The 27,025-nt window shown below is 35.2% G+C and overlaps 2 protein-coding genes and 1 pseudogene across 5 annotated transcripts; 1 reads left to right on the plus strand and 2 right to left on the minus strand.

Annotated features, from left to right (window-relative positions):
- Nucleotides 1–493: 493 nt before the first annotated feature.
- LOC306863129 (choline-phosphate cytidylyltransferase B) lies at nt 494–11,345 on the plus strand (the record flags this gene model as incomplete). Of its 3 annotated transcripts, none has more annotated exons than XM_079406327.1 (10): nt 494–756; nt 2,766–2,865; nt 4,413–4,529; nt 4,622–4,773; nt 4,853–4,931; nt 5,011–5,153; nt 6,251–6,439; nt 6,539–6,747; nt 10,970–11,103; nt 11,212–11,345. In XM_079406327.1, the coding sequence occupies 9 exons, from the start codon at nt 718–720 to the stop codon at nt 11,022–11,024; spliced, it is 1,083 nt and encodes a 360-aa protein (XP_079262453.1). In that variant the 3' UTR covers nt 11,025–11,103; nt 11,212–11,345. The 3 variants fall into 3 exon arrangements, with proteins under 3 accessions (XP_079262453.1, XP_079262454.1, XP_079262455.1); XM_079406328.1 differs by having other exon boundaries at nt 563–756; nt 5,038–5,153; XM_079406329.1 differs by lacking the exons at nt 10,970–11,103; nt 11,212–11,345 and having other exon boundaries at nt 718–756; nt 6,539–7,458.
- Nucleotides 11,346–14,383: 3,038 nt separating this feature from the next.
- LOC306863658 (pyruvate dehydrogenase (acetyl-transferring) kinase isozyme 3, mitochondrial-like) lies at nt 14,384–18,165 on the minus strand (annotated as a pseudogene). Its single transcript has 8 exons — nt 18,101–18,165; nt 16,576–16,760; nt 16,400–16,489; nt 15,696–15,773; nt 15,495–15,571; nt 15,175–15,340; nt 14,615–14,728; nt 14,384–14,527 (listed from the first exon to the last, which is right to left on the minus strand). The product of its transcript is annotated as a pyruvate dehydrogenase (acetyl-transferring) kinase isozyme 3, mitochondrial-like (transcript).
- A 557-nt stretch (nt 18,166–18,722) lies between these two features.
- LOC306863640 (organic solute transporter subunit alpha-like) lies at nt 18,723–27,025 on the minus strand. Its single transcript, XM_079407131.1, has 8 exons — nt 26,759–27,025; nt 23,834–23,985; nt 23,489–23,562; nt 23,110–23,268; nt 20,251–20,362; nt 20,020–20,166; nt 19,805–19,910; nt 18,723–19,372 (listed from the first exon to the last, which is right to left on the minus strand). The coding sequence occupies exons 1-8, from the start codon at nt 26,832–26,834 to the stop codon at nt 19,215–19,217; spliced, it is 984 nt and encodes a 327-aa protein (XP_079263257.1). The 5' UTR covers nt 26,835–27,025; the 3' UTR covers nt 18,723–19,214.

Consider the following 27,025-nt stretch of genomic DNA (forward strand, 5'->3'; position numbering starts at 1 on the left):
ATTTAAACCCTGCTAAGCATCCTTGATGATGAAAAGTGACATCACCATCTACTGTTTACAGGATCATAGTGAGTCTCAACACAAAACCATAGTAAGGTTAAAAAATACTAAAAAGCTCTTCTTGTTTATAGAAACTGCCTTAGTTTATACCTTATTGTCATATCTAAATGTTTATGGCTAATAAATTGAGATCAGATAAGAAAAATAATTATGTTACTATCCAAACTTAAAAACTGTATTGTTGTCTCTTTCAGCAAACCTTTGTGATGCACCACAGTGATGAAGGAAGCTGAAGAACAATCAGAGATGCTTAGCAGCGGGTTCACAGTGATGGTGCTATAGCCTGCTCAGCCAATCACACTCTGGTATGTAAATGAGACAGGAGAGCATGTCTGCTGATTGGTCCTCCCCAGACTTGCCATTGCCCTCATCAACAGGCTCTCTTCCTTGTTGTTGTTGTGCCATCACTGAGGTCCTGTGTGTGTGGGCACAGGGAGGAGCCGAGTGCCTCTTTCCATAGGCAGCTTCACAACGAGGGGAGTCGAGGAGGAAGAGGCTGAGAGGAAGAGAAGAGCGAGTGGGCGGGATCTAGACCCAGGCTGGAGTAGAGCATCCCTGACCGCGGCTCGGCTAACGGCTAGAGAAGCGTCTCCAAACTGATGCTGAGTCAGGTACAGGTGGAGTCACAACCTGTTTGGCTTGGACCCTCCAGAAATCATGGAGGAGCTGGAACATACCTGTCCACTGCCACGAACGGTGAGATATAAGTGTTTTGTTGTCGTCGAGGGCATCTGTGAACCGTTGAGGACCACATTCTCTTTGTTTTCAGTCTGTGTTTCTCTGTTTTTGTCTTTTTGTGCTGCTGTCTGAGTAACATTGAGCTTGTGAAACTGCAGTTAAAGTGAGCTGTATTGTACTGACTATCTGTGGGTTGCTCATAATGCTGCTTTTAATCCTCTGTTTTTAAGTGCGAGAGCCAGTGCTTTGGTGGGATGGTGCTGAGCTAATGTTACAGACACCATCCAGATTGCATTTATCAGCAGGTTGCCCTTCTGTGATGTTGCTCCTCCTTCTCACCTTGTACAGAATTCTGGGAAAGGTCTCCAGTATCCTTTGAAACACTGTCTCCGTTGCTATGGGAATGAATCATGCATTGCTCCATGGAGATTTTTCCTCCAATGAGTAATCAGATATCACACACCTACATTGCATTGGATATGTAAATGCATATGTGCCAGCTGGGTCTGTTGTGAAGATGCTCTCACTGGGCATTTCCTGAACAGACAGATGGTCACTATTGTACCAAAGGTCGCTGGAAGGTTAACCCAGAAATTATTTTTTAACATTTCTGTAATGTGTTTGGCCCAGAATGCATTTAAACAGCATCTGTTGCCTCTGCCCACATGTTTACTAAAACAGAAGAGTAGTTGTCACATTAGGAAGATGCCACAAGGGTGATTTAAGTAACTGTAAGGTTTTAAAGGGACAGTTCCCCAAAAAATGAAAATCTGTCATCATTTAGTCACCCTCGTGTTGTTCCAAACTATATGAATTTCTTTCTTCTGTTGAACACAAACAAAGATATTTTGAAGAATGTTGATAATCAAACAGTTGCTGGTAGCCATTGACTTCCATAGTATTTTTTCATGTTATGGAAGTCAATGGCTACCATCAACTGTTGGTTAACATTCTTCAAAATATCTTATTTTATGTTAAGGAAGTTATTCATACAAGTTTGGATCAACATTAGTAAATGATGACACAATTTTCATTTTGAACACAATAAAAGCACAAATTAATTGGTCTGATATTGTGTGTTACCTTTTTAATTTTTGTTGTTTAATGAATTATTTTACTTTAAATTAAGCAAAAACCCTTTAGATATAATATAAAATATTATTATTTGAAGTGGACAATATTAAGCAAAAACCCATTAAAGGAATATAATACAATATAATATAAAACTTGAAGTGGTAAAAGATTTTATTCAACATAATGTTGTTGTTAAATAAGAATATTTTATAGTTTTAAAGTTTAGGAACAATAAAATCACATTTCAATGGTTAGATATTTTTGTACCTTTCCATTTTTGTTATTTCCATGAATTTAGCATATATTATTTATGTACATTTTCTTGCTATTATATAATAATATAAAACAGACTTGACAGTGTTTTTAAAAAGATAATATTTCACACTTCAAAAATTCTTTCTATATAGAAAATTGACTTCATCTTTAAATAAATTTTTTGATAACAAACCCTCACTCTCATCCATATAGAATGCGTGTAGTGTCTTTTTGCACTTGTACACTGAAAAATGCACAAAAAAAATATCCCTGCTACCATTCCATACATTGAAATGCTAATTCAGAACCATGTGTTGTCACAGTGTCTGTAGGCCTATTGTTCTCTGTTTGTTATAAGCCACAAAGAGGTTTCTATAGATTGAAATATTCGTGTTATGTATGTCTGTGTCTCTCTCTCCCACTTTTTTGTCTTAAGTCAGTGACATTATAGAACCCTCTACTGCACAAATCAATATCCGCTATAAAGAGGCTGTTACACAGATTGCCTTGAAATCAATATGTCTGATAATAACCTCTATTCGTACAAAAAGGAAAATATTTTTGAGAATGGTAAATAGGATATCATGTCAGCAGGATCTAGGCTTGTTTAAACAGTATTTAATTTGGGAAGCTGCGCAATGTCTATTTATTTCTCATAATTTCTCTCAAATCAATGCATACTTCAATCTTCTCTGCAGACTCTTATAGAGCCAGCCATATTTACCCCGGAGACGAGATGTGAGTGTCGGGCTCCACACGAGAAGCTAACGGTAGAACAAGCTCGACTCGGAACGCCTGGTCAGTCTACTTTCCCTGTTCAGTTTTCATGAAACGGATTAAATATATTTTTCATAAAAAAATTAAATATGCTCATTGAGTAAATTACAAGACGCTCAAGACAGAAATATGCACTCAAGCTCTTAAACATTAACTTAAATGTTACCTTTTTTTAAAGCTTGTAACTCATTCATTATATCTTGATTACTTATATAATCACAATAAAATAAACAGGATCAAACCAAACCAAATACGCACACACAACCATTCAAAATTTGGGGGGTTAGTAAGACTTCTTTTAAAGAAATTCATACTTTTAATACTTTTTTGTTCTTTTGAACAGTTTATTCTTAAAACTAACCCAATATTTTTGAGTGGTATATACTGTATATTAACATTTGTAAGTAATAATACATACAATACATGATGAGGACATGATGTTCAATTGTACTGTATAATTATTGGCACAGTGCAAAGACAAGCAAGACTTTAAAATCCAAAGTAGTTGATTTACTAAAGAGTGACACAAACACATTATAAACTGACTGTGTATGTGTGTAAAATGTTAAATATTTGCGAGTTCTTTTCTGGTAAAGAACAAATTTAGTTTTATCTTTTTGGACCCATTTCACAAATCCCATCAAACATTGATGAGTTAAGCTACTTAAACTGATCTCATATCAGTGTCAGAGGAAAACGCAGTGCTCGTAGGATAGTCCACCGCTGGGACCGGACCCAGCAAGACTAGATTCAGGGATTCCCTGTTCATTCTGTGACCCAGTTTCTCACAGTCACTGCTCACAAAGCTCTCACATACCAGACTTCTGCTGGCCAATGATTACTGAGCTCTGGAGAAGAGACAAAAGGAGAATGGTTGAATGGTTTTTGATGTCCTTCAAGGACATATAGACTATTTTAAGTTTAAGAGGGAAAAAGGGAACAGTGAAAAATAGTGGTGTTTCCAACTTTATTCATATGTTTTACTCTGTTTTGGCAAGAAGTTTGACTAACAGCATTTTTAATTTTTGAGAAAAAGTATCTTATGCTCACCAAGGCTGCATTTATTTGATAACAAATACAGTAAAAATAGTAATATTGTGAAATATTCTTACAATTTAAAACAACTGTTTTCTATTTTAACATATTTTAATACATAATTTATTCTTGTGATGGCAAAACTGAATTTTCAGCATCATTACTCCAGTCTTTAGTGTCACATGATCCTTCAGAAATCATTCTAATATACTGATTTGATGCTCAAGAATCATTATTATTATTACCAATTTTGACTTAGTATTTTTGTGAATACTGTGATGAATTTTTTATTCAAGATTCTTTTAATAGAAAGTTCGAAAGAACAGCATTTATTTGAAATATAATATGTTATAACATTCTAAATAACTAATCAATTTACTGAACAAGTGTCCTTGCTGTAAAAAAGTATTAATTCTTTCAAAAAAATAAAAATGACTGACCCCAAACTTTTCAACAGTATAAAGTGACCTACGTTTTTGCTTTTTTGTTTCTGTAAATGATTTCTAAAAGTGTCATGAATTTTCCATTCTCAGTGGACCGGCCGGTGCGAATCTATGCAGATGGCATCTTTGATCTTTTTCATTCTGGTCACGCTCGTGCCCTGATGCAGGCTAAGAATCTGTTCCCTAACGCCTACCTTATAGTCGGAGGTATAGACACGTTTAATTTACTGATCCAGACTTTGCAATATACTTGTAGATGCTGAACTGTAACTGATAAAAATATGTATGTGTGTGTTAAGTATGCAGTGATGAACTCACTCACAAGTACAAGGGCTTCACTGTAATGACAGAAGACGAGCGGTACGAGGCATTGAGACACTGCCGCTACGTTGATGAGGTTTTGCGCGATGCACCCTGGACTCTGACCCAAGAGTTTTTAGAAAAACACAAGGTCAGTTATTTGGTCACATCCTAGCACAGTACCGTTCCCATAATTCCCTGCGGTTAACTCTGTGGTTCATATTCTCTAGATCGACTTTGTGGCACATGACGACATCCCATACTCCTCTGCTGGATCTGAGGACGTGTACAAGCATATTAAGGAGGCAGGTAAAGAAAAGCGGCTTTCGCTTAAGAGCATGTGTGTGTTTGTGTTTCAGACCAGATCTAACATGTGTGAGTGTCTCAGGTATGTTTGTGCCCACTAAAAGGACAGAAGGGATCTCAACGTCTGACCTGATCACCCGGATAGTGAGAGACTATGACGTGTACGCTAGACGTAACTTGCAGAGGGGCTACACCGCTAAAGAACTGAACGTCAGTTATATTAATGTAAGTAAATGAAGGATCTAAGGATTCTCAAATGTAAGCTCTGTGTTTTGCTTCAATTTTGCTGACTAGTTGTTCTGTTACCAGACAAACTGACAGGATCTGGCATGCAGGGCTGGATATTTCTGGCATGGAGGCATGATCTAACATTAATGTACTTAAATGTTGAATTCAATTTCATTTTCTTTTTATAAATAATATTAATTGTTATCACTAAAATTAAAACTAGAACCATAAAAAATGTATTACTTGAAGTAAAATAAACATTAACTGAAATAACATAAAATATAAAAACTTATTTTTAAACTTTTTTTAGCTAGTTGTCAGTGCAACATTTTTTATTTAGTTTAAGTTAAATGACTAAAATAACTAAAATTAAAATGTAATAAATAGACATATTTAAAAAAAAAAACTAATAAAAATTACAAAAACACAAAATAAATATTATAACCTCAAATATACATTAAAACCTAAAATATGAAAACTTATTTTGAACTTATTTTGGCTAGTTGTCAGTGCAACATTGCTAATTTTTTTCTTTTAGTTTAGGTTAAATTACTATAATAACTAAAATATAAATGTAATAAATATACATTTTTAAATATACATAAAAAAACTAATAAAAATGACAAAAACATTAAACCTTAAAACATTAACAAAAATAATAAGAAAATAAATTATACAAAAATAACACTTGCCTCTGAAATAAATTGATGAAACATTTTCCTTAATTATTCAGTTTTTTTTATTATACATACATTTTATTTATTTTATTTTGTATTTATCTATTTGTTTGAAATTAAATTTTAATTCAGAAATAAAACATGCTCATCATATAAATTATGTATTTAAATCACTGTATGTACAAGCTTTATTTTAAATGTAGTTTTGAAAAAATAATAGATTAAAAAACACAGACCAAAAACATAAATGTTGCATAATTTGACCTGTAAATAAAATCACATTAATTATTATTATAATTTTTTTTTTTCATTAAAACTATCCTGATTTACTTTGAAGCATGTCAAACATAAAATAAAATGTGTTTTGAATAACATTTAACACTGACATAAAAAAAAGAACAAACTCTTTTTGGACAGGAAAAGAAATACCGTCTGCAGAATCAGGTGGACAGGATGAAAGAGAAGGTGAAGACAGTAGAGGAGAAGTCCAAGCATTTTGTGTATAAAGTGGAAGAGAAGAGCCATGATCTTATCCAGAAGTGGGAGGAGAAATCACGAGAGTTCATTGGGAACTTCCTGGAGCTCTTTGGTCCAGATGGGACATGGGTAAGCAAGTATATAAGGTAGAGTATATGTATACAAAAGAAAAACATGTAGACTGTGAAAAATGTTAAATTTTTGAATCTGCCCTTTTCATTTTCCCAGAAGCAAATGTTTCAGGAACGTAGTGGACGTATGATCCAGGCGTTGTCTCCACGCTCCTCACCCAGCAGCAGCCCACCAAGGGGCTTTTCCCCATCCCGCTCTCCGTCACCTCCATCCCGCTGGGCCATGCCCCGAACCTCACCGCCCTCGTCCCCGAAGGGCGCCTCGGCCTCCATCAGCAGCATGAGCGAAGGCGACGAGGACGAGAAGTGAGGAATAAACCATCACACACATAATAGACTGCACTTTACCCACAAACACACACATTAGCAGCGATGACAGGTCAACTACCCTCATGGGAAAATTTAAAGTACTGTACACAGCACAGGGTTGTTGAAGTCCTGTTTAGTTATGCTGGTATTACAGCAAATATTTGAAAGCCATCGCAGCCCTGAACAGATCCTGAGAGGAGGGGGGGATTCACTGAATCAATTGCGGCCACTGTTGGTGTCTTTTCTTTGCACATCCTATTTGTTGTTTTAGCACCCAAATCAATAAAAAAAAAGAACATCAACAGGAATGAGCATTATAATATTATAATGGTTATTGGCCGATATATTTAAGTGTTCATGCTTGTACAATTGTTTGGTTTTTCCCGTATTTTTACATTTAGAATACTTTTGTCATCATCTTTAAACCCACTTTTAATTTAATAACAGTGTTTTTACCAAATTCCAAAATAATTATTCATTTTTCATACTGTACACTATAATTTTGTGATTCTTTTTAATATTCGACATTTATCAGTTGTCAGCCATAACAAGAAACAAATATTGGCTTATTTTAATATTGGTGCAACAGTGGCCAATAAAAAGTGTGGTTAGTGAAATACAGTGGGGCAAATAAGTATTTGATATACTGCCGATTTTTCAAGTTTTCCCACTTACAAAGAATGGAGAGACCTGTAATTTTCATCGTAGGTACACCTCAACTGTGAGAGACAGAATCTAAACAAAACCCCAGAAAATCACATTGTATGATTAAATAATTAACTTCCCTTTTATTGCATGAAATAAGTATTTGATCACCTACCAACCAGCAAGAATTCTGGCTCTCACAGACCTGTTAGTTTGTCTTTAAGAAGCCCTTCTATCCTCCACTGATTACCTGTATTAATTGCTCCTGTTTGAACTCGTTACCTGTATAAAAGACACCTGTTCACACACTCAATCGATCAGACTCCAACCTCTCCACTATGGGCAAGACCAAAGAGCTGTCTAAGGACACAATTGTAGGCCTGCACAAGGCTGGGATGGGCTACAGGACAATAGGCAAACAGCTTGGTGAGAAGGCAACAACTGTTGGTGCAATTACTAGAAAATGGAAGAAATTCCGGATGACTGTCAATCTCCCTCGGACTGGGGCTCCATGCAAGACCTCACCTCGTGGAGTATCAATGATCCTGAGAAAGGTGAGGGATCAGCCTAGAACTACACGGGAGGACCTGAAGAGAGCTGGGACCACAGTCTCAGCGGTTACCATTAGTAACGCACTACACCGTCATGGATTAAAATCCTGCAGCGCGCGCAAGGTCCCCCTGCTCAAGCCAGCACATGTCCAGGCCCGTCTGAAGTTTGCCAAAGACCATCTGGATGATCCAGAGGAGGCATGGGAGAAGATCATGTGGTCAGATGAGACCAAAATGTAACTTTTTGGTATAAACTCCACTCGCCGTGTTTGGAGGAAGAAGGATGAGTACAATCCCAAGAACACCATCCCAACTGTGAAGCATGGGGGTGGAAACATCATGCTTTGGGGGTGCTTTTCTGCAAAGGGGACAGGACGACTGCACCGTATTGAGGGGAGGATGGATGGGGCCATGTATCGTGAGATTTTTGGCAACAACCTCCTTCCCTCAGTAAGAGCATTGAAGATGGGTCGTGGCTGGGTCTTCCAGCATGACAATGACCCCAAACACACAGCAAGGGCAACTAAGGAGTGGCTCCGTAAGAAGCATTTCAAGGTCCTGGAGTAGCCTAGCCAGTCTCCAGACCTGAACCCAATAGAAAATCTATGGAGGGAGCTGAAACTCTGTGTTGCCCAGCAACAGCCCCAAAACCTGAAAGATCTGGAGAAGACCTGTATGGAGGAGTGGGCCAAAATCCCTGCTGCAGTGTGTGCAAACCTGGTCAAGAACTGCAGGAAACATCTGACCTCTGTAATTGTAAACAAAGGTTTCTGTACCAAATATTAAGTTCTATTTTTCTATTGTATCAAATACTTATTTCATGCAATAAAGTAGAAGTTAATTATTTAAAAATCATACCATGTGATTTTCTGGATTTTTTTTTTCTGTCCATTCTTTGTAAGTGGGAAAAATGGAAAAATCGGCAGTGCATCAAATACTTACAGTTGGGCAAAAAAGTATTTAGTCAGCCACCAATTGTGCAAGTTCTCCCACTTGAAAAGATGAGAGAGGCCTGTAATTTTCATCATCGGTACACTTCAGCTATGAGAGACAGAATGGGGGGAAAGAATCCAGGAAATCACATTGTCTGATTTTTAAAGAATTTATTTGCAAATTATGGTGGAAAATAAGTATTTGGTCAACAACAAAAGTTAATCTCAATACTTTGTTATATACCCTTTGTTGGCAATGACCGAGGTCAAACGTTTTCTGTAAGTCTTCACAAGGTTTTCACACACTGTTGCTGGTATTTTGGGCCATTCCTCCATGCAGATCTCCTCTAGAGCAGTGATGTTTTGGGGCTGTCGCTGGGCAACACGGACTTTCAACTCCCTCCAAAGATTTTCTATGGGGTTGAGATCTGGAGACTGGCTAGGCCACTCCAGGACCTTGAAATGCTTCTTACGAAGTCACTCCTTCGTTGCCCGGGCGGTGTGTTTGGGATCATTGTCATGCTGAAAGACCCAGCCACGTTTCATCTTCAATGCCCTTGCTGATGGAAGGAGGTTTTCACTCAAAATCTCACGATACATGGCCCCATTGATTCTTTCCTTTACACGGATCAGTCGTCCTGGTCCCTTTGCAGAAAAACAGCCCCAAAGCATGATGTTTCCACCCCCATACTTCACAGTAGGTATGGTGTTCTTTGGATGCAACTCAGCATTCTTTCTCCTCCAAACACGACGAGTTGTTTTTACCAAAAAGTTCTATTTTGGTTTCATCTGACCATATGACATTCTCCCAATCTTCTTCTGGATCATCCAAATGCTCTCTAGCAAACTTCAGATGGGCCCGGACATGTACTGGCTTAAGCAGGGGGACACATCTGGCACTGCAGGATTTGAGTCCCTGGCGGCGTAGTGTGTTACTGATGGTAGCCTTTGTTACTTTGGTCCCAGCTCTCTGCAGGTCATTCACTAGGTCCCCCCGTGTGGTGAGATCTTGCGTGGAGCCCCAGATCAAGGGAGATTATCAGTTGTCTTGTATGTCATACATTTTCCAATAATTGCTCCCACAGTTGATTTCTTCACACCAAGCTGCTTGCCTATTGCAGATTCAGTCTTCCCAGCCTGGTGCAGGTCTACAATTTTGTTTCTGGTGTCCTTCGACAGCTCTTTGGTCTTGGCCATAGTGGAGTTTGGAGTGTGACTGTTTGAGGTTGTGGACAGGTGTCTTTTATACTGATAACGAGTTCAAACAGGTGCCATTAATACAGGTAACGAGTGGAGGACAGAGGAGCCTCTTAAAGAAGAAGTTACAGGTCTGTGAGAGCCAGAAATCTTGCTTGTTTGTAGGTGACCAAATACTTATTTTACCAAGGAATTTACCAATTAATTCATTAAAAATCCTACAATGTGATTTCCTGGATTCTTTCCCCCCATTCTGTCTCTCATAGTTGAAGTGTACCTATGATGAAAATTACAGGCCTCTCTCATCTTTTTAAGGGGGAGAACTTACACAATTGGTGGCTGACTAAATACTTTTTTGCCCAACTGTATTTGCCACACTGTAGATACAGAATTTTTTGCACTGATATATTATGGTCAAAGGTGCTGCAACTTTAGTGAGTTCGCCCTGAAGTTTTAAGAGGATGCGGACTGATTCTGAAGTCTGTTTCTCAGGTCTGACTGGAACATTGGTACTGTCCTACTGTAACATACTGTACGTACATCAATCCCTGTTTATTGTTCTCAAAAAAATTATGTCTGATCCACCTCATGAATGTGTATCAGCGCACATATGAGGAGGCCGTTAGCATTCACTGAGCTGTCTGTGCATGAATGTGTTTAGTTCTCATTAATAGTCATTATCCTGCGTGTTACTGTAGCCTTAACCTCAAAAGAGCAATTTCTTTGCAAATATATGACACAATCAAGAAATGTCAAATCAAATGTCTTAAGAATAATACATCCAAAAGGTCTAGTGGCTTTTAGATAAATGGTAATAAAATGAACTCAAACTAAGAGACTAAAGATTATTTGATGGACTGGAGTCGTGTGGATTATTATGATGTTTTTTATCAGCTGTTTGGACTCTCATTCTGACGGCACCCATTCACTGCAGAGGATCCAGTGGTGAGAAAGTGATGTAATGCTGAGTTTCTCCAAATCTTTTGCAATAAAGAAGCAAACTCATCTACATCTATGATGATCTGCGGGTGAGTAAATGTTCAGCAAAGTTTCATTTTGGGGTGAACTATTCCTTAAAATCTTTGCTGCTCAATCTACCAGCTCTACATCATGTAATGTCCTCCTGTCTTGTCTAGGTATGTCATTAAATGTATGCCAGATCCACGTCAATTTACATAATCCGCACGCTGTAAAAATGGTCTTTTTGTTTGTATATTGTTTTCTTTTACATTAAAACTTGCTTAAAATGTAAATAATAAACTGAGAAACCGAACAATTGTGAGTTTCGAGATTCATTACAAATTCATGAATATATTGATGGTAGTACTGAAAGATCTCTTTATTGTTCTTCTTATAGGTACTTCAGATGGAATGTCTAGATCAATATTGTCATTGTGATGATTTATGTGTCAGTGTCAGCATATCACAAACTCATCTAACACATTTTGTATGTTTGGAACAGCATTTAAGCAGTGGTGTTTAACTTGCCATAACAAAAAGAAAAAAAGTCCAAAACACTAACAGTCTCACAAAAATGCCCATTTTGCAGATACAAGATGGTTGCATGACAACACTAAAATATCAGGGAAGTGTTTTCACTGTAGGTAAACAGATTCTCCTAATGTGTTGAACATTAACATACCGTATGCATGCAAAAACGAGAGTATACAGGCAAAATCAATGACTATTTCAGCTTGATGACGACACACAAGGCCATGAAGCCTTGTTTTCACAGGAAAATGCTTGCATACTTCAGTATGCTCTTCTTCAAGGCATCAAAGTGCATTCTTCATTGACTTAATAGAACATAAAAACTAACAAACCATATTACAATATTTTAAAATAAATACTGAAATCTACACTTCAATATCATGAGAAACTGTAAGGTACTATATGTCATCAAAAATGTTCCCTTGAGGTCTCACAAGACCCCCAAACACAACACAAACCAGCATTAAGACCGATGTAGATGGTTTTGAATGTTTTCTATGGAAATATTCTAACATGTGGAACAGTAACAGAACATCAGCTGATAAATATACAATCAGTATGTATAAAAAAACAGCATGCCTGCAGAGTTTATATGGATGAACCTCATGAACACGAAAATCATATTTTAGCATCTCAAAACCAAAAGAAAATTGTATTTTACATAAATTACACCTATTTTTTAAACTGACATTGAGAATTTAATACATTTTATTCCTCAATTTTTAGTACTGCGAAATATCATTCTAAATATTGTTGTTCTTATACAGAATTACAAAAACAAATATAACATATATATATATATATATATATATATAAATTAGACGTTCTTGACAGGTTTCATGAGATTCACCCTGGAGTGTTGCAGTAAAAACACAAAATACTAAAATGTTCATTTTATGGAGTTTCAAAAAGCAAAAATTCAAATAATATACTTGTGCGTACAAAAGAATAATTGAGTGATAAATGACAGTGTGTTTTAAAAAAAAAAAAATAGGACAGTTTAACAGACAAACTACGGTAACTAGCCTGGGCAAAGTTAAGTTTGTAGTTAAGCATCGGTCCCTTTAAACCAGACGAGCTGTCCCGTATTTCATCTAACAACCCCTCTTCTTAGAATCACTGCACTCAAACAGTCCCAAACCGTATCTGTGTTAGGAATTATTTTAAGACGAGGTCCTCTGGAAAACATTAACTCCATCAAAATGAATGTCAGAGAAGTAGTGGTATAATAAAAATAAATATTAAGCTAAAACTCAAGACTCAAAAGTCAGCCTAGTTGCTCCTATGAGTTTATATCTAACTATGCATTTTCTCTCAATCAAATGTTCCTGAAATCTAAACGTCTAAACTTTGTTTCAACAAATTCTGCAAGCAAATATCTCTCTATCAACTCTGTCACCATGCAGGGGCTATAATGTTAGAGAAGCAGTATCTGCTTTTTAAGATGGAAAAAAAATAAAATAATTAATGACTATAGCACTAATGCTACAATAGGCTATAGTTGTGCATTCTTCAAAGTTTACCACCGTCTCTCTTCATTTACATTGGCAGAAAGTTCAGTATTGCTGACTGTAAGTGGATGTAGGTAATGTTAGGTAAAGGCCCAGCTCAGAATCAGCACAGCCCTACACAAATGCACAACTCAGGGGGAAACCTAAAATAAATGAGGGTCAAAATAAATAAATAAATATTTGAAACTACATTTGTTTAAAAGTGCATTCCACCATGCTTGGAAATATCAGTTTATCAGTATGCTCCTCTGCTCCCAAAAAACATTTGGGTGCACCTAACAAGCAAACATCTGGTCACATTTCACCCAAAACATTAAAAGAAAAATAAGAACAATTTTGCATTAAGAAAATTATTTTAGGACCACTGAAATTGTTTGCATTATGACTTTTCATGAAAATTCACCCTCAAATTCTCAAATATAATACAGTTAAGAAAATAATCTTGTCTGGACAGTTTTGTCCCCAATTAAAATCAGTATAAATTAAACTCACTCAAGCTCAAATATGTAAATATATCTTGTAAATACAAATGTAAATACCTTTAAATATTAATCTTTATGATATATATTATTTTCTGTATATAAACAATAATTTAACAATGCAATAAAATAATTAAAATTATTTTATAATTCAAAATAATAAATTTCATTATTATATACGTTATATATATATAACTTAAATTAGTAAACTAATTAAACAATTAAAACTAGTTATACAAAATATAATTTCATATTTTTCCTTTGATTTTAGGGTGAAAAATAACCTTGACATGTTCTTGAGAGTTTTCTTGTATTTTGAGTTTAACCAAATAATTTCATTTCTTCAGGGCCTTTTCAAATGATTTCTCCATTAGTCCACTGCCAAGAAAACGGGAGTCGTAGCCACAGAAACTGTGGACAAACCCTCTCTCTAGTGCTTGTGAGTGGCAGTAAAAGAAATGCTCTTTGTTTTGACCTTCTCAAACTCCAGGCGTCCTTCTCTGGCTGTTTTAGAAAATGAAACAGGGAGGCTACTGTGTGGCACAATTAAAAAAAGAATCAAAGTCTCTGACACCCTGGCTACAAATGTTCACTCTTTCCTCTAACCGCCCTGGAAGACACTAAAAGGAGATTCTGTATCTTACGTCTGTAGCTGCAAAAAGGAGGAAGGAGCAGAGACTTAATGGCACTTACATCATCAGCTCTTCTGCTCTGGAAACAAGTATAGAACACTCAGCATCGATGTGATGTTGCCATGGCAACTGAAGCTAGCCTAAAAATGGTAGGTCTGTAATGGGTGCAGTGGGACACGGATGGAGCGAGTGCAATTATCTTTTGGTCTTGTATTTTGAGGCATCTCGGGGCTCTTTGCTCGGGTTGCTCCAGTCATCCGCTCCTGGGCCTCCTTGATAGTGTCGCCAAGCAGATTTGTTGAAGACGGGCAGACGCTCAAATGATTCACTGGAGAGAGCCTGGTCAGAGAAGATGACAGGGTAGATGTCACTCAAATCCCATCGGTCGAACAATGAAATAAAGTGCAAATTGAGAGCTGCTTTTACCTTCAGGTAGATGACGGCATCGGTCCCAACGCCTTCCATCGAGTACAGTTTCAGGTCCCCTTGAAAGTAGCGGGCGTACAGTCTGGATATTGGCAAACCATGTCCAAATGTAGCCTAGAGACATTTGGAGATCAGGTTACAGAGGACAATGCTACATTTAGAACTGTTGTTCAAGGTTAAAGTTGGTTTCCCTAAAATTGTGTCATTCTTTATTCACCCTCATGTTCTTGCACACTGTTATGACTTTACTTTTTCCAGTGAACACAAAATGAGAAGTTCGAGAAAAAGGAAAAAAATAAAAACACCATGAAATTTCCATAAATAAGTACATACAACTTTAAAGTGTTTTTCTAAACAGTGTTATTTTAGTATTATTATACACTGATTTCAGTTTTAGTCATTTTTGTATTTCAACTTCAGAGGATTTTTACCAGTTTTTAGTTTTAGCCAACAAAACATCTCTAAAGTCATACTGGTGTTTTGTAGCCACATGAGGATGACTAAGTGACGACAGGATTAAGTTTATTTGTTTTAAGAATATTGTAGGCATATTTCTTTACCAATGGCACTCGTTTCGAGTCCAGACTGGGTGTTGGTGTAGTTGAACAGCCTGTCAATCTTCAGTAAAGCCACACCTCCTCTTCCTTCCCCAGGGTCACTTTTGCTTTTATAAGAGGAAGACCCTCCTTACTACCCTCGTGGAGCTCATTGGTGGCCCTCATTGTTCTGAAAACACAAACACAAGCTGTTACAACTACGCCAGGGTCTTGGGAAAAACACAAAGATAGGGGCTGCTAAATATTGAATTGCGTAACACATCCTGAGCCTGGTACTTTGAAATATCATATTCAATATGCATCTGCAAGTTTTAGAAACATACCTTAAACAATTCAAACAGCATGTGGAACAAGTGTGAGGGAACGTACACAGCCTGGATGGGTTTTTGAGGAGCCTTTGCTGCATAAAAAAGTAACATATTCATACTATTTTGGACCTCCCGTAATTCTACATGAATCAGACATGAAGCAACTCTGAAACAAACAATATAAATTGAGTTTTGTGAAAGAATAAGGACATGTACCACTGAATTCCTCTATCTTGAGTTCAGGGGCAGCTGAATAATATTGCTCACACACCATCTTGGTAGTATCGTATGCATCTGAAAACAACATCACGCTGAATCAGTGGAGCACAAAATCCAAACAAGGATTTGGATAAGGATGGTTTACCTACACTACACCATTCAAAAGTTTGGGGTTGGTAGGATTTTCTGAAAGAAGTCTTTTATGCTCACAAATGCTGCATTTATTTGATCAAAATACAATAAAAACATTAATATTATGAAATTTTATTACAATTTAAAATAACTGGTTTCTATTTGAATATATTTTAAAATGTAATTTATTCCTGTAAGGGCAAAGATAAGTTTACAGTATCATAACTCCAGTCTTCAGTGTCACATGATTCTTCCAAAATCATTCTAATGGTGGTTTACTGCTCATGAAACATTATTATTATCAATGTTGAAAACGTTGTGCTGCTTAATATTTTTGTGATACATTTTTCAATATTCTTTGATAAATCTAAAAGTTCAAAACAAGAAATTATTTATTTTTTTTAATATTATAAACATTAAAAATGTCTTTACTGTCACTTTGGATAATGTGTCCGTGCTGAATAAAAGTATTTCTTTGAAATAAATAAAAATAAAATAAAATCTTACAGACCCCAAACTTCTCAATGGTAGTGTATGTGGCAAAACAAAAATAAAACCTGTGAACCTACCAGTCACCACCTCTGCAACATTGCAGTTGGGATCAATACTGCCAATGTGTTTTGGATGGGCTGGGTTGATGTCATTGCCAAATAGGAGAGCTGTAATACAGAGAAAAGCAATTACAATAAAACGCTATGAAAAGCTAAGGTCCAGTAAGTGGTGTCTTTTTTTTTGCGTGACGTACTGTGCTGGTTGATGAGCATGCGAAAAGAGATTCGGTTGGTGTAGAAGCGGTCCAAAAAGTACTGGATGTTGGAGCTGACGAACGGATCGAAACCAAACTTCTCTTTAGATTCAATTACACCCTGGGCCATAGTCAGGACCACATCATTGTGTCTATTCCTGATCTCAATAATAGTCTCCAGAAAGCTAGAAAAATGTTGACGGGGAAAAAAAAAAGGTTATTAAACTAATTTTGTAGATCTTAAGAAGATAAATATTAAATAAATATTGAAACAATATTGACAATACTGAAATTCTATCTGAGAATAAGCTGATCATTTTTTTCATATAATGGTCAATATCAAAATTCTATATTATTTTTGACAAAATAAATTAAAAATAAAACACTTAAAACTTGATTATATTTTGGAATGCTAAAAGTGAATTTAGGCAACGCAACATTAGAATTTACAGTATGAAAAATTGATATTTACTGAGATTTGCTAAAGATTACGTTTATCGGTGTTATTAAATTATTAATTTTAAATTAGAATGAAATTAGAACGAACAATAAAATATCCAATACTGGGAAAGTGCAGAAAAATTACTGAAACGCCTGGAAAGCACTAAACAACGTCCAAACACAAAACAAAAAAACTAATTTAAACTGTTATATTCTACATAGCCAATCTAAACTGCTTGACTGTGTGTATCTTCTCAAAATGTAAACTACTGTAAATTATCGGGCTACCTCTAATCTGGTAAATGCAACTATAAGCCATGAAAATAGTAATATATTATAAACATTAACATTTATGAAAAGCTGCTTTGAAACTCGGAAAAGTGATCCAAATAAAATGTACTTAAATTATGTGGCAAAAAATCACTTTTACTTTAGGCCTACAGAGCGCACCAATGTTTTCAGCTGAAACATCACAAGCATACCCCTGGGTGTCACTCAACCAGTTTCAAGACGATCTGATGTTGCATTACAAAATAAAAGCCCTCCAAAAACTCATATATGACCAGTTTTGTCTTTGATTTTAGATGGCTCTAAAAAGGAAACTCCCTGTTTCCACAGACCAGTTTCAATTCAGATTAATAGTCCACTACCCAAGGGTGTCACTCAACCAGTTTCAAGACGATATGATGTTGCATTACAAAATAAAAGCCCTCCAAAACTCATATATTTATATATTATCGCATTTACAATCAACAGATCTGAACACTAAACATACACTAAAACAATGAGGGGTTATAAAACATGCTTATTTTATGAGAAAATCAACATAATCATGCTGCATCAAAAGTAACAAGTGCAGCTGTCAGTCTTAACTGATGGATGAACCCTTACGGAATTCCAGAAACTGTTTTATTGACAGGGGCGATGGAGAAAACCTTGAATAATATTCTATCTTTGGTAAATGGTCCTTCAGAAAAAATGCGTACAGTCTCATTGTGTGTGTGTTTTTGGGGGGGTATGTGTACCTTGTGTTTATCCGCACAGTGCTAAACAGCACGCACACAAGAGCGAACACACAACCTACCGTGATTTAAACAGCGAGCGCTGTGATTGGCTGGGAAGAACACGGAAAAAAGTCAGTGCATCCATTGGTCCATCCAGTTACCTGAATGAGACGCCTCTGTGGGATGTTAGGTTGCAGAACAGCGGTTTTTTAAAAATGTTTTTTGCTATTTATATTTTGTGTATAACTTCCTGCAACGTTTAATGCTACACGTTTATTTTTTATTTGAGACCCACGTGACACACTTGTTTGTCCATAAAACTGGAAACAGGAAAATTACCTTGCTGAAAAAACATACTAAACCAGCCTAAGGGGGTCTGGTGGTCTTAGCAGATTTAGAACGGTTTAGCTCAAGTTATTTTAGTCTCATTTATATATTTTACAGCTGTAATGAATATTTTGAGTTAGATTTTATTATTAGCCTATATTTCCAGTTACATTTTAAGTTTAGTTATTTTTTTTATAGCAAATTGTATTTTATTATTGTCATCAAGCATTTTTGTTTTTGTTTTATCAATTTTATTACTTTAGTTTTTTAATTAGCATTTCGTTTTTTTGTTTTTTTCCATCCAGTATTTACATTTTACTATATTTCAACTACCTATTTTAATAGTCACAACATCAATAACAACACGACATGATTACTGTAAAAATCTGTATTCAACAGTAGGAAGAGACTGATTTTACAGTACAAAGGGTAATTTATCAACATACAATTTAGCAATATAAATGAATCCTGACCTTTATACAATTCCAAAAGTTTTTTATGCAGCCTACCATCAAGCCATAGAAATGACTTTATCTCACTTCATCAGGAATGTGCACCATGACTCACAAGATCAACTAAAGCTTTGTAGTCCTGATTCCCCAGACTGACCCACCCAATACAAAGTGTAAACATCAATATCAATCAGGGCTTTCAAAGCCATGGTTAACTCTAAAGTCAAATTCTATGGCCAACTAACTTGCAGTAACGGCATTAAAAAACAGATCTGGCAAAAGATTAGATAGGCCTACTAGCATGTACTACATACATATAGAAAATACAAAGTTAATGACCATCATTGTTCAATTTTTTTCAACAAACCAGCCGCAAAAATATAAAATCTCAATCACACGCAAAAGTCTGTTCTTCTCAGGCAATATATACGGCTTTCTTTGAGGTGAGGACAGTCTTTGTCTCCTCAACATCATCGTCCAGATCTGGTATGGGGTCATACTGACGTCTATATAAAATGCGGGTCACTAGCGTGATGATGAACATCTCCACGATCAAGAGCTGCTGACTCATCACTGTGAAAAGAAATTGAGGGTGTTTTTAGGAACCAATAAAGTCTGACAGACACTTAAGTGGGTGTAGGGAAATTATGTAAGATTTAAAGGAACAGTTCACCCCCAAAAATGAAATTTTGTTGCCTCGTGTCTTTTGAAAACTGTATGACTTTCTTTCTTCAGTGGAACAGTTTGATGTAACACAAAATTAATTACTTTTATGCTGCTTTTTAAAGGTTGGCAACTGCTACTCCCCTTTCACTTTCATTATATGGAAGACAGCAGCTCATTAAACTTCACTTTTTGTATTTCACAGAAGAAAGTCGAAACTCGTACAGGAATAACAATAATGACAATACTTTAATTTTCAGATGAACTATCCCTTTAAGTCCTATGCTCTATGATAATTTAACAGGACTTTTAAGTTACATTCTGCCACATGATGGTACTCACAGTTTCCACGGGTCTGGGACGTGTAGGGTGGTGCACAGGCAATAGTCCCGTTCATTGCCAGTATATTGATGATAGCAGTTTGCAGCTGGCTGAGAATCAGCACCAACTATGGGCAGATACAACTGTTGAATCACTGGTAACTATCATTCCAGCAATGCTAAACACCAAGTATGTTCTTAAACAGCAAGTAATAAGTACAAAGAAAACACACAAACCTGATACATGGCATATTTAGGGACCATTTTAAGGGTGCGCAATGCCTCTCGCACATGCATGAACATGATCGCAACAGGCCAAAGGGCAATAATGGTGAGAACACCTATAAAGCAGTTTATCCATATGGATGCTCCACTGGCTGAAACCTAAAGATCAGAGAAAGAAACATTCTGCACTCGGTCTTTCCCAATAAAATTAGGTATTCAAATATTTGCACAGTCTACACTTACATCAGCTACACTGAAGTTCCCATTCGACCACAGGACTATAGAAAGGATGGTTAAGACCACTTTCAACAGCGCAAACTGGTAGGACCCCAGTTTCAATATGAACAGAGATCGTCTGAAAAAGCAAAGCACAATATTTGAAGACAATTCAACTATTTTGGTTTCGGTTTTCAGATTTGACATTCCAAGTCACATGAGCCCACCCACAGGTATCGCATTCAACTGTTTGTGTTGGGTTTGATAATGGAAGTCTTACATAACACCGCAGGGCCGTGCACAGACATTTTGAGGGGCAGTGGCCCAAACCAAAAAAAGGGGCACTAAGGGGGTGGGTGCATGCCAAATTATCCAGTTGTTACAAATATACACTACCAGTCAAAAGTTTTTGAAGATTTCGAATGTTTTTTAAAGAAGCATCTTCTGCTCACCAAGCCAGTATTTATTTGATCCAAAGTACAGCACAAACAGAAAAAAAAGTGAAATATTTGTACTATTTCAAATAACCGATTTCTATTTGAATATATTTTTAAATGTATTTTATTCCGGTGATCAAAGCTAAGTTTTCAGCATCATTATGATCCTTCAGAAATCATTCTAATATTCTGATTTCCTGCTCAAGAAACATTTATTATTAATATTATTATCAATATTTAAAACAGTAGATTTTTCTCAGGACTATTTGATGAATATAAATATCCAAAGATCAGCATTAGTATATATATATGTTAATAAATTATAGAAATTAGGCCTAATACTATTATTTAACAAGGATGCTTTAAATTGATCAAAAGTGATGATAAATACTTTATAATAAATGAATGGTTCATAATGTAATGCTGTTCATCTGAACTTTCTATTTGAAACCTGAAAACAATTTTACTCAGTTGTTTTCAGCATAATACTAATAATAAATGTTTTTGAGCAGCAAATAATAATATTAGCATGATTTCTGAAGGATCATGTGACTGGGGTAATGATGCTAAAAATTCAGCTTGAAATCACAGGAATAAATGACATTTTAAAATATGTTCAAATAGAATATTACATAGAATTAAATAGTACAAATATTTCAGAATGTTACTGTTTTTGCCGTACATGGGATCAAATAAATGCAGGATTGGTGAGCAGAAGAGACTTCTTTAAAAAAACATAAAAAATCTTACTGTTCAAAAACTTTTGACTGGCAGTATATAATTAAGAGAGAAGACAGCACTGTAATAATTTCAGACTTTATTGTAGATGTTTTGATAGAGTGGGCTCTCCCTCACTCTCTGAGCCTGCTTCTGCCTCATCTTCAATGAAAGTATAAGTATTCGACATTTAATTTAATATTATACAGCATAAATCTATATTATATACTAATAAACAGCTCATTTAGAACATTTATATTGCCTTTTTAACTATTATAGGCCTATTAATATGGTTTTAATCTAAATATTATAAATGTGTTAGATTACTATTAACTAAGACAAGTGATTATAATGGGAAATATACTTAATAGCAAGAATTAAAGTGTGACAAACTGCTAAATATTCTATATGATGATTTACCTTCTGGCTTGCATGGAGCTTTGAATTCATGTTTAAGATGTTGAACTGCCTTTATCAGCCTCCCTTTGCTCTTTCTCTCTCTCTCCTTTTTTGTGAAGGCATTTTTTTTCTACAAAGTGTGCCAACAACAGCAAATTTGGTGTTATTTATATTTGATCTGATTGGGTACAATAATTTGATTAGACATTCTAAGAACGTGGATATTCTGTAGAAGTTGTTACGACTTTTAGAGCAAATGAGAGGGGCACCTCAGCCGATGAGGGCAGAGGGGTAGTGGCTCTAGCCACCGGACCACCCCCCTGTGCACGGCCCTGTAACACTGATATAAAGCCAATGCCTCCTTTCTTCCAGATAGCAAAGGGTGCAATGGCCCTGAGGTGCCCATTTTAGGTTAGGCACTAAGCATGATAAAGACCTCATGTTTGCAGAAGAGTTGAATGACCAGAGGTGCACTCATCCTGACGACATCCAGTCAAAGATATGGGCCATTAATTGCAAAGATGTCAGTTTCAGAATGTTTATTAGTAATATGCAGGTGCAATTTAGTTACTAAGAGCAATTTGTTTATTTCTACACAGGCTGCTGTTCAGGATATTCATTTGGTCCGAAGTACTGTGTATATGTATTATGTATATACAAATACACACACATCCATGTATATATTTCAGAGAAATTTTATTTTTATATATTAAATATATTTATTTATAACATAAATTATATGAATATAAATATAGACATGTAAACACATGTAAATATTTTCAAAATATATACTGTGTGTATTTATATATACATATTAAATATACACAGAACACACACATATATTATTCAAACAAAAACTTTTATTTTGGTTGCGATTAATTGCGATTTGAAAGCACTCTAATCTAAAACATAAAAATAATAATAATAATTAAAAAAAAACTTTTTACCTAATAAAATATTTTGCAACTTGGCAGAAAAATGTATACTTGTTATAAAAATACCAATTGAGTTTTAAGATTTTATTAAATTTACTTTATTTCCAGGTCTAGAAATAACACTTTTAAAATATATATATATTGTTGAGAGGTGACTTTAAATAAGAACTTGATCTTTAGTTATTTTAGCTTTTATTAATATTTGTTTTTTCTGACGTTAAATAATTTTAAGTCCTCTTGAGGCCACCTTGGATATTTGCTGAGGCCCCCATGTGGGCCCTTTTTGAGTTTCATAGCAACAACCCACAACAAGCTGGCATTATAGCAGTGATTTATGGCAAGTCAAATCTTTCTTGGGTCTGATGGCATGTGACAAGCACACTTTAAGGTTTGCTTACCGTGTGATGGGGACGTTTGGCAGACACGGACAGCAGCAGCAGCAAGGTCCTGTGCTGATCTTTAATGACTTATTCTTTGAGCGCCTGAGAAATGCATCGTCTCCTCCGACCTCTTCAATCATGAGAATCAGGAACTTGAACACCACAATTGCAAAGTATCTGCCAATTATGTCAGAAATAAGTTATTTTGTGTCACGGTTGCACACACACCCACAAATTCTTTCAAAGTTCTGTTCACTGGAAAATATTTGGGACAGAAAGTCATTTTTGAAGAGTGAAATCAATGTTTGACTGCTACTGAATTACATTTAATACATCATTCTACTTCATTTCCTCATGCACTCCACACGGGGGAAAAGAGTGTTAAGAGTGAACTCACGTGGCTGATGTCATATCAGTGAACATTGTGGCCCTTGGAACCCACATGCCCAAACAAGACATGGTAGCAATGACCTGAAAAAGATAAAGATAAACATAATGACTTAGAAGAAGATGAACTTGAGACTCATAATCACTCATCCAGGCCGTAATGCACTAGATGACTAACTGTACCATTGCCGTCTGGGTGGGATACAGATAACATGTCAGTTCTAATTAGGAGTGATGAATTATTTAAAAACTTTTTCAAATAATAGATTGTAAAATACCTGAAGGTAGAGAGGGAACGTAAATGATAACATGAATAATAGAGCAGATAAAAAGGACAGATGTTCAACTGACTCACCGGTGCTGCTCCAGTTACCCAGATGATTACACTTTTCTTATTTGGAGGTACTTTCTTATAGATGTAGATGCATTCTTCAATGAAAACCAGCACGGACACTGTGGCCATTAAAGTCAGCACAGAGAAGAGGACAATGCCAAAGATATCCAGCTCTGAAAAACACAAAAACCCACCATCAGAAGATCCACATGGCTACATCACTCTCTATACTTTTTTTTTTAGCATTATCCTAATGGAAGCATTGTTATAAAACTAAAACTATTTTAAATAGTTTCTGGTAAGCTGAAATAAGACTAAAATCTAAATATTAGATAAGAAACATATTTATCTCAGTTAGTTGCAAGGGCAACATTTCTAATTTTAATTTCAAGTTAAATGAAATGCTTAAAATATTAAAGCTAAATATATATATATATATATATATATATATATATATATATATATATATATATATATATATATATATATATATATATATATATATATATATATATATATATATATATATATATATATATATATATATATATATAATTATAATTAAAATGACTAAATTGAAAATGAAAATTATTTTAAAAATGTAAACTATTTTTGGACCAATTAAAACAATAATAATAAAAAATAACCAATAATAAACTAAATAACAAATAAACTAAAAAAACTGTTAAAGGCACGCAGCATGGAATAAAAAGGACAATACTATAGAGGCAAACATTTTTATAACTTCCCACATCATATCCTTGTCCTTTGATTTTTTTATATATATATATATATATATATATATATTATACATATAAATCATATAAAACACACAGTATGCTATCCATTTATCAAGCTATGCTTTTATCTGAATAATTAGGGTGTAGCCATCAAATGTCAAATTACTGTAAATAGTGTAATAAATATTAACAAAATAATTAAATAAATGTAAAGTATAAAAGCTATTTCAATATATCAATACATACTATAATAGTAAATAATACTAATATACCACTGCTTAATGCTTTTTTAGTAGTGGAAAATATACAAATAATGATAGATGATAAAGGTTATAAATCCCTTAAGCTTAGAAATCACATTATTTAACTTAATTATTTAATTATTTAACAGTTAAAGGCATATTAAGTGGAATAAAAGGACAATTCTAGATTTATAGAGGCAAAAAACTTTCTAGACTCTTTTAAAACCAACATATCCTTATAAATCACTTTCTTTCTATCCATGTGTTTCCACTCAGAATGAAGTACAGAAAGAAAGAAGTGATACAATGTAGTCAGTGTTAAACTGAGAATTTCAGGAATAATGGTTTCACAACCTTGCACACACAGCTGCTGTGTGTGGGACATGAATCCAAACCGGCCCATGCATGCTGAAGCCATTTGAGATTACATCACTGTTTGACACATGGTGCTGGTGTGTAGTTTTACACAAACCAGGTGTCTGGTGTTTCATTCTGATGCGATGTGATGTTTCCTAACTTAATTTCACAACTGACCTTCTAAAGTATTATAATTACGGTACATGCACTTTCTTGTAAGTCGTCTTAACAAGAACACATCTGCCTTACACATCATTGTGCACGCACACAGTTCACTTGAGGACAAATCCACCTTTACTTTTACAATCACGCATGTTACTCTCTTCCCACCCTCTACTGTGAGTTTGAGTAAAGATGTAACAATTAAAACAAGAATGTGGGTTTGACACACATATAGTCTACTATAGTTGAGGGTGACAACCTGGAAAGAATCCACATTAGTGCCATTCAACATTATCATGCAAACTCAAGTTCAAGAGCACTGAACCACAGGGCAATCACTTCTTATCAACAATAAGTGGCAAGCAGTGTAAGATATTAACTATTGCTTTCATGGGCCTTTTATTTTTACCTTTATGAGTTTTTCTATGACCATATATAAAAACACACGGCCATCCATTTTATCAATCAATGCTTTTATCTGAAAAATTAAGAGTGAGGCCATCAAACTTCAAATTCAAACGTAACTGGAAATAATACACAAGATATCTTAACATAACAATTGCCTTGCTAGAGTACATTAAATATTATACTCTGATCCATGCATTTGATTATACAACTCTGTATCATCACAGAAGAGTTTATGTAAATGCTGTTTAACGGTTTTAGGGTTTGGGGTAAGTAAATAAAACTTGAAAAACAATATTCAACGAAAAACACTTTATTTTGATAGTCCACTTTAGACATTCTAACTATAAGTAAATTTGCAACTACATGTCAACTAACTCTCAGAGTAGCCTCTTAGGTTAGGTTTAAGGTTAGTAGAATAAGTTGACATATACTTGCAAAGTTTCTCATAGTCAGTATGTTGTGGACCCATCTAAATAAAGTGTTAGAAGATATTAAGCAGACAGTCTACTAATACTCTAATGACTGCTAGCTGACATGTAGCTAGTTGCAAAGTAACTTACTGTTAATGGGATGTCTAATGTGGACCATCAAAATAAAGTGTATTATTCAGAATAATACTTAAAATACAATATTCAAGAAAAAAATAAAATAAAAATTACCACAGTAATTTATGCCGATTTGGAGACAGTTGGCAATATTATTTAGATAATATGAACATTTATATATTGTAATTAAATGGATAAAATCGGCATAATTTCCACCATTATATGTATTGTTCCTTATATAATAATAATAATGGGGTCTCCTTAAAATAGTGTAAAAACCTTTTTTTTGTAGAATGGTAGATAATGCTATTTACGACAGCAGGATTGTGCTATGGTTACAATGGCAAGGTTTTTACAACGTCTATTTCATATTTTCACATATCTACATTCATAACAAACATTCTACATTATGAGCAAGTTTAACATTCTAATTAACATTAGGGAACAACTTTCTGTAGAAATAGCCTAACAAATTAAAGATAGTCTACTTACGCATAATAACATTAATAGAGAACGGAGCCTCTGCCCTGCATCGCGGATCAAAAAGTGTGAAATTGGCCATTTCCATCTTGACACTCAGCGTTTAAAAACGAGATCCAGGGCAAACTGTAATCCGTGAAATCCCCACTGTCCTCACCACAGGTTAGTTTCAGCATGCATGAAACTAATAAACTGGGAGGAAAGCAGGCTGGTGTTATGTAGACTTGGTGTGTACAAGAATCCCTGCACTTGTTAAAGGGGCGCCACATGCAAGGGATC

This window comes from Barbus barbus (assembly GCF_936440315.1).
Source record: "Barbus barbus genome assembly, chromosome: 44".
NCBI classification, from domain to species: domain Eukaryota; kingdom Metazoa; phylum Chordata; class Actinopteri; order Cypriniformes; family Cyprinidae; genus Barbus; species Barbus barbus.

What these genes read in the sequence shown, in the direction of transcription:
- LOC306863640 (XM_079407131.1), bottom strand. Translation starts at nt 26,834, where the DNA reads ATGGAAATGGCCAATTTCACACTTTTTGATCCGCGATGCAGGGCAGAG. An exon ending in CTAAATATGCCATGTATCAG is followed by an intron (nt 19,911 to 20,019) that starts GTTTGTGTGTTT and finishes ATCTGCCCATAG; the next exon opens with TTGGTGCTGATTCTCAGCCA. An exon ending in GTCCCAGACCCGTGGAAACT is followed by an intron (nt 19,373 to 19,804) that starts GTGAGTACCATC and finishes TTCTTTTCACAG; the next exon opens with TGATGAGTCAGCAGCTCTTG.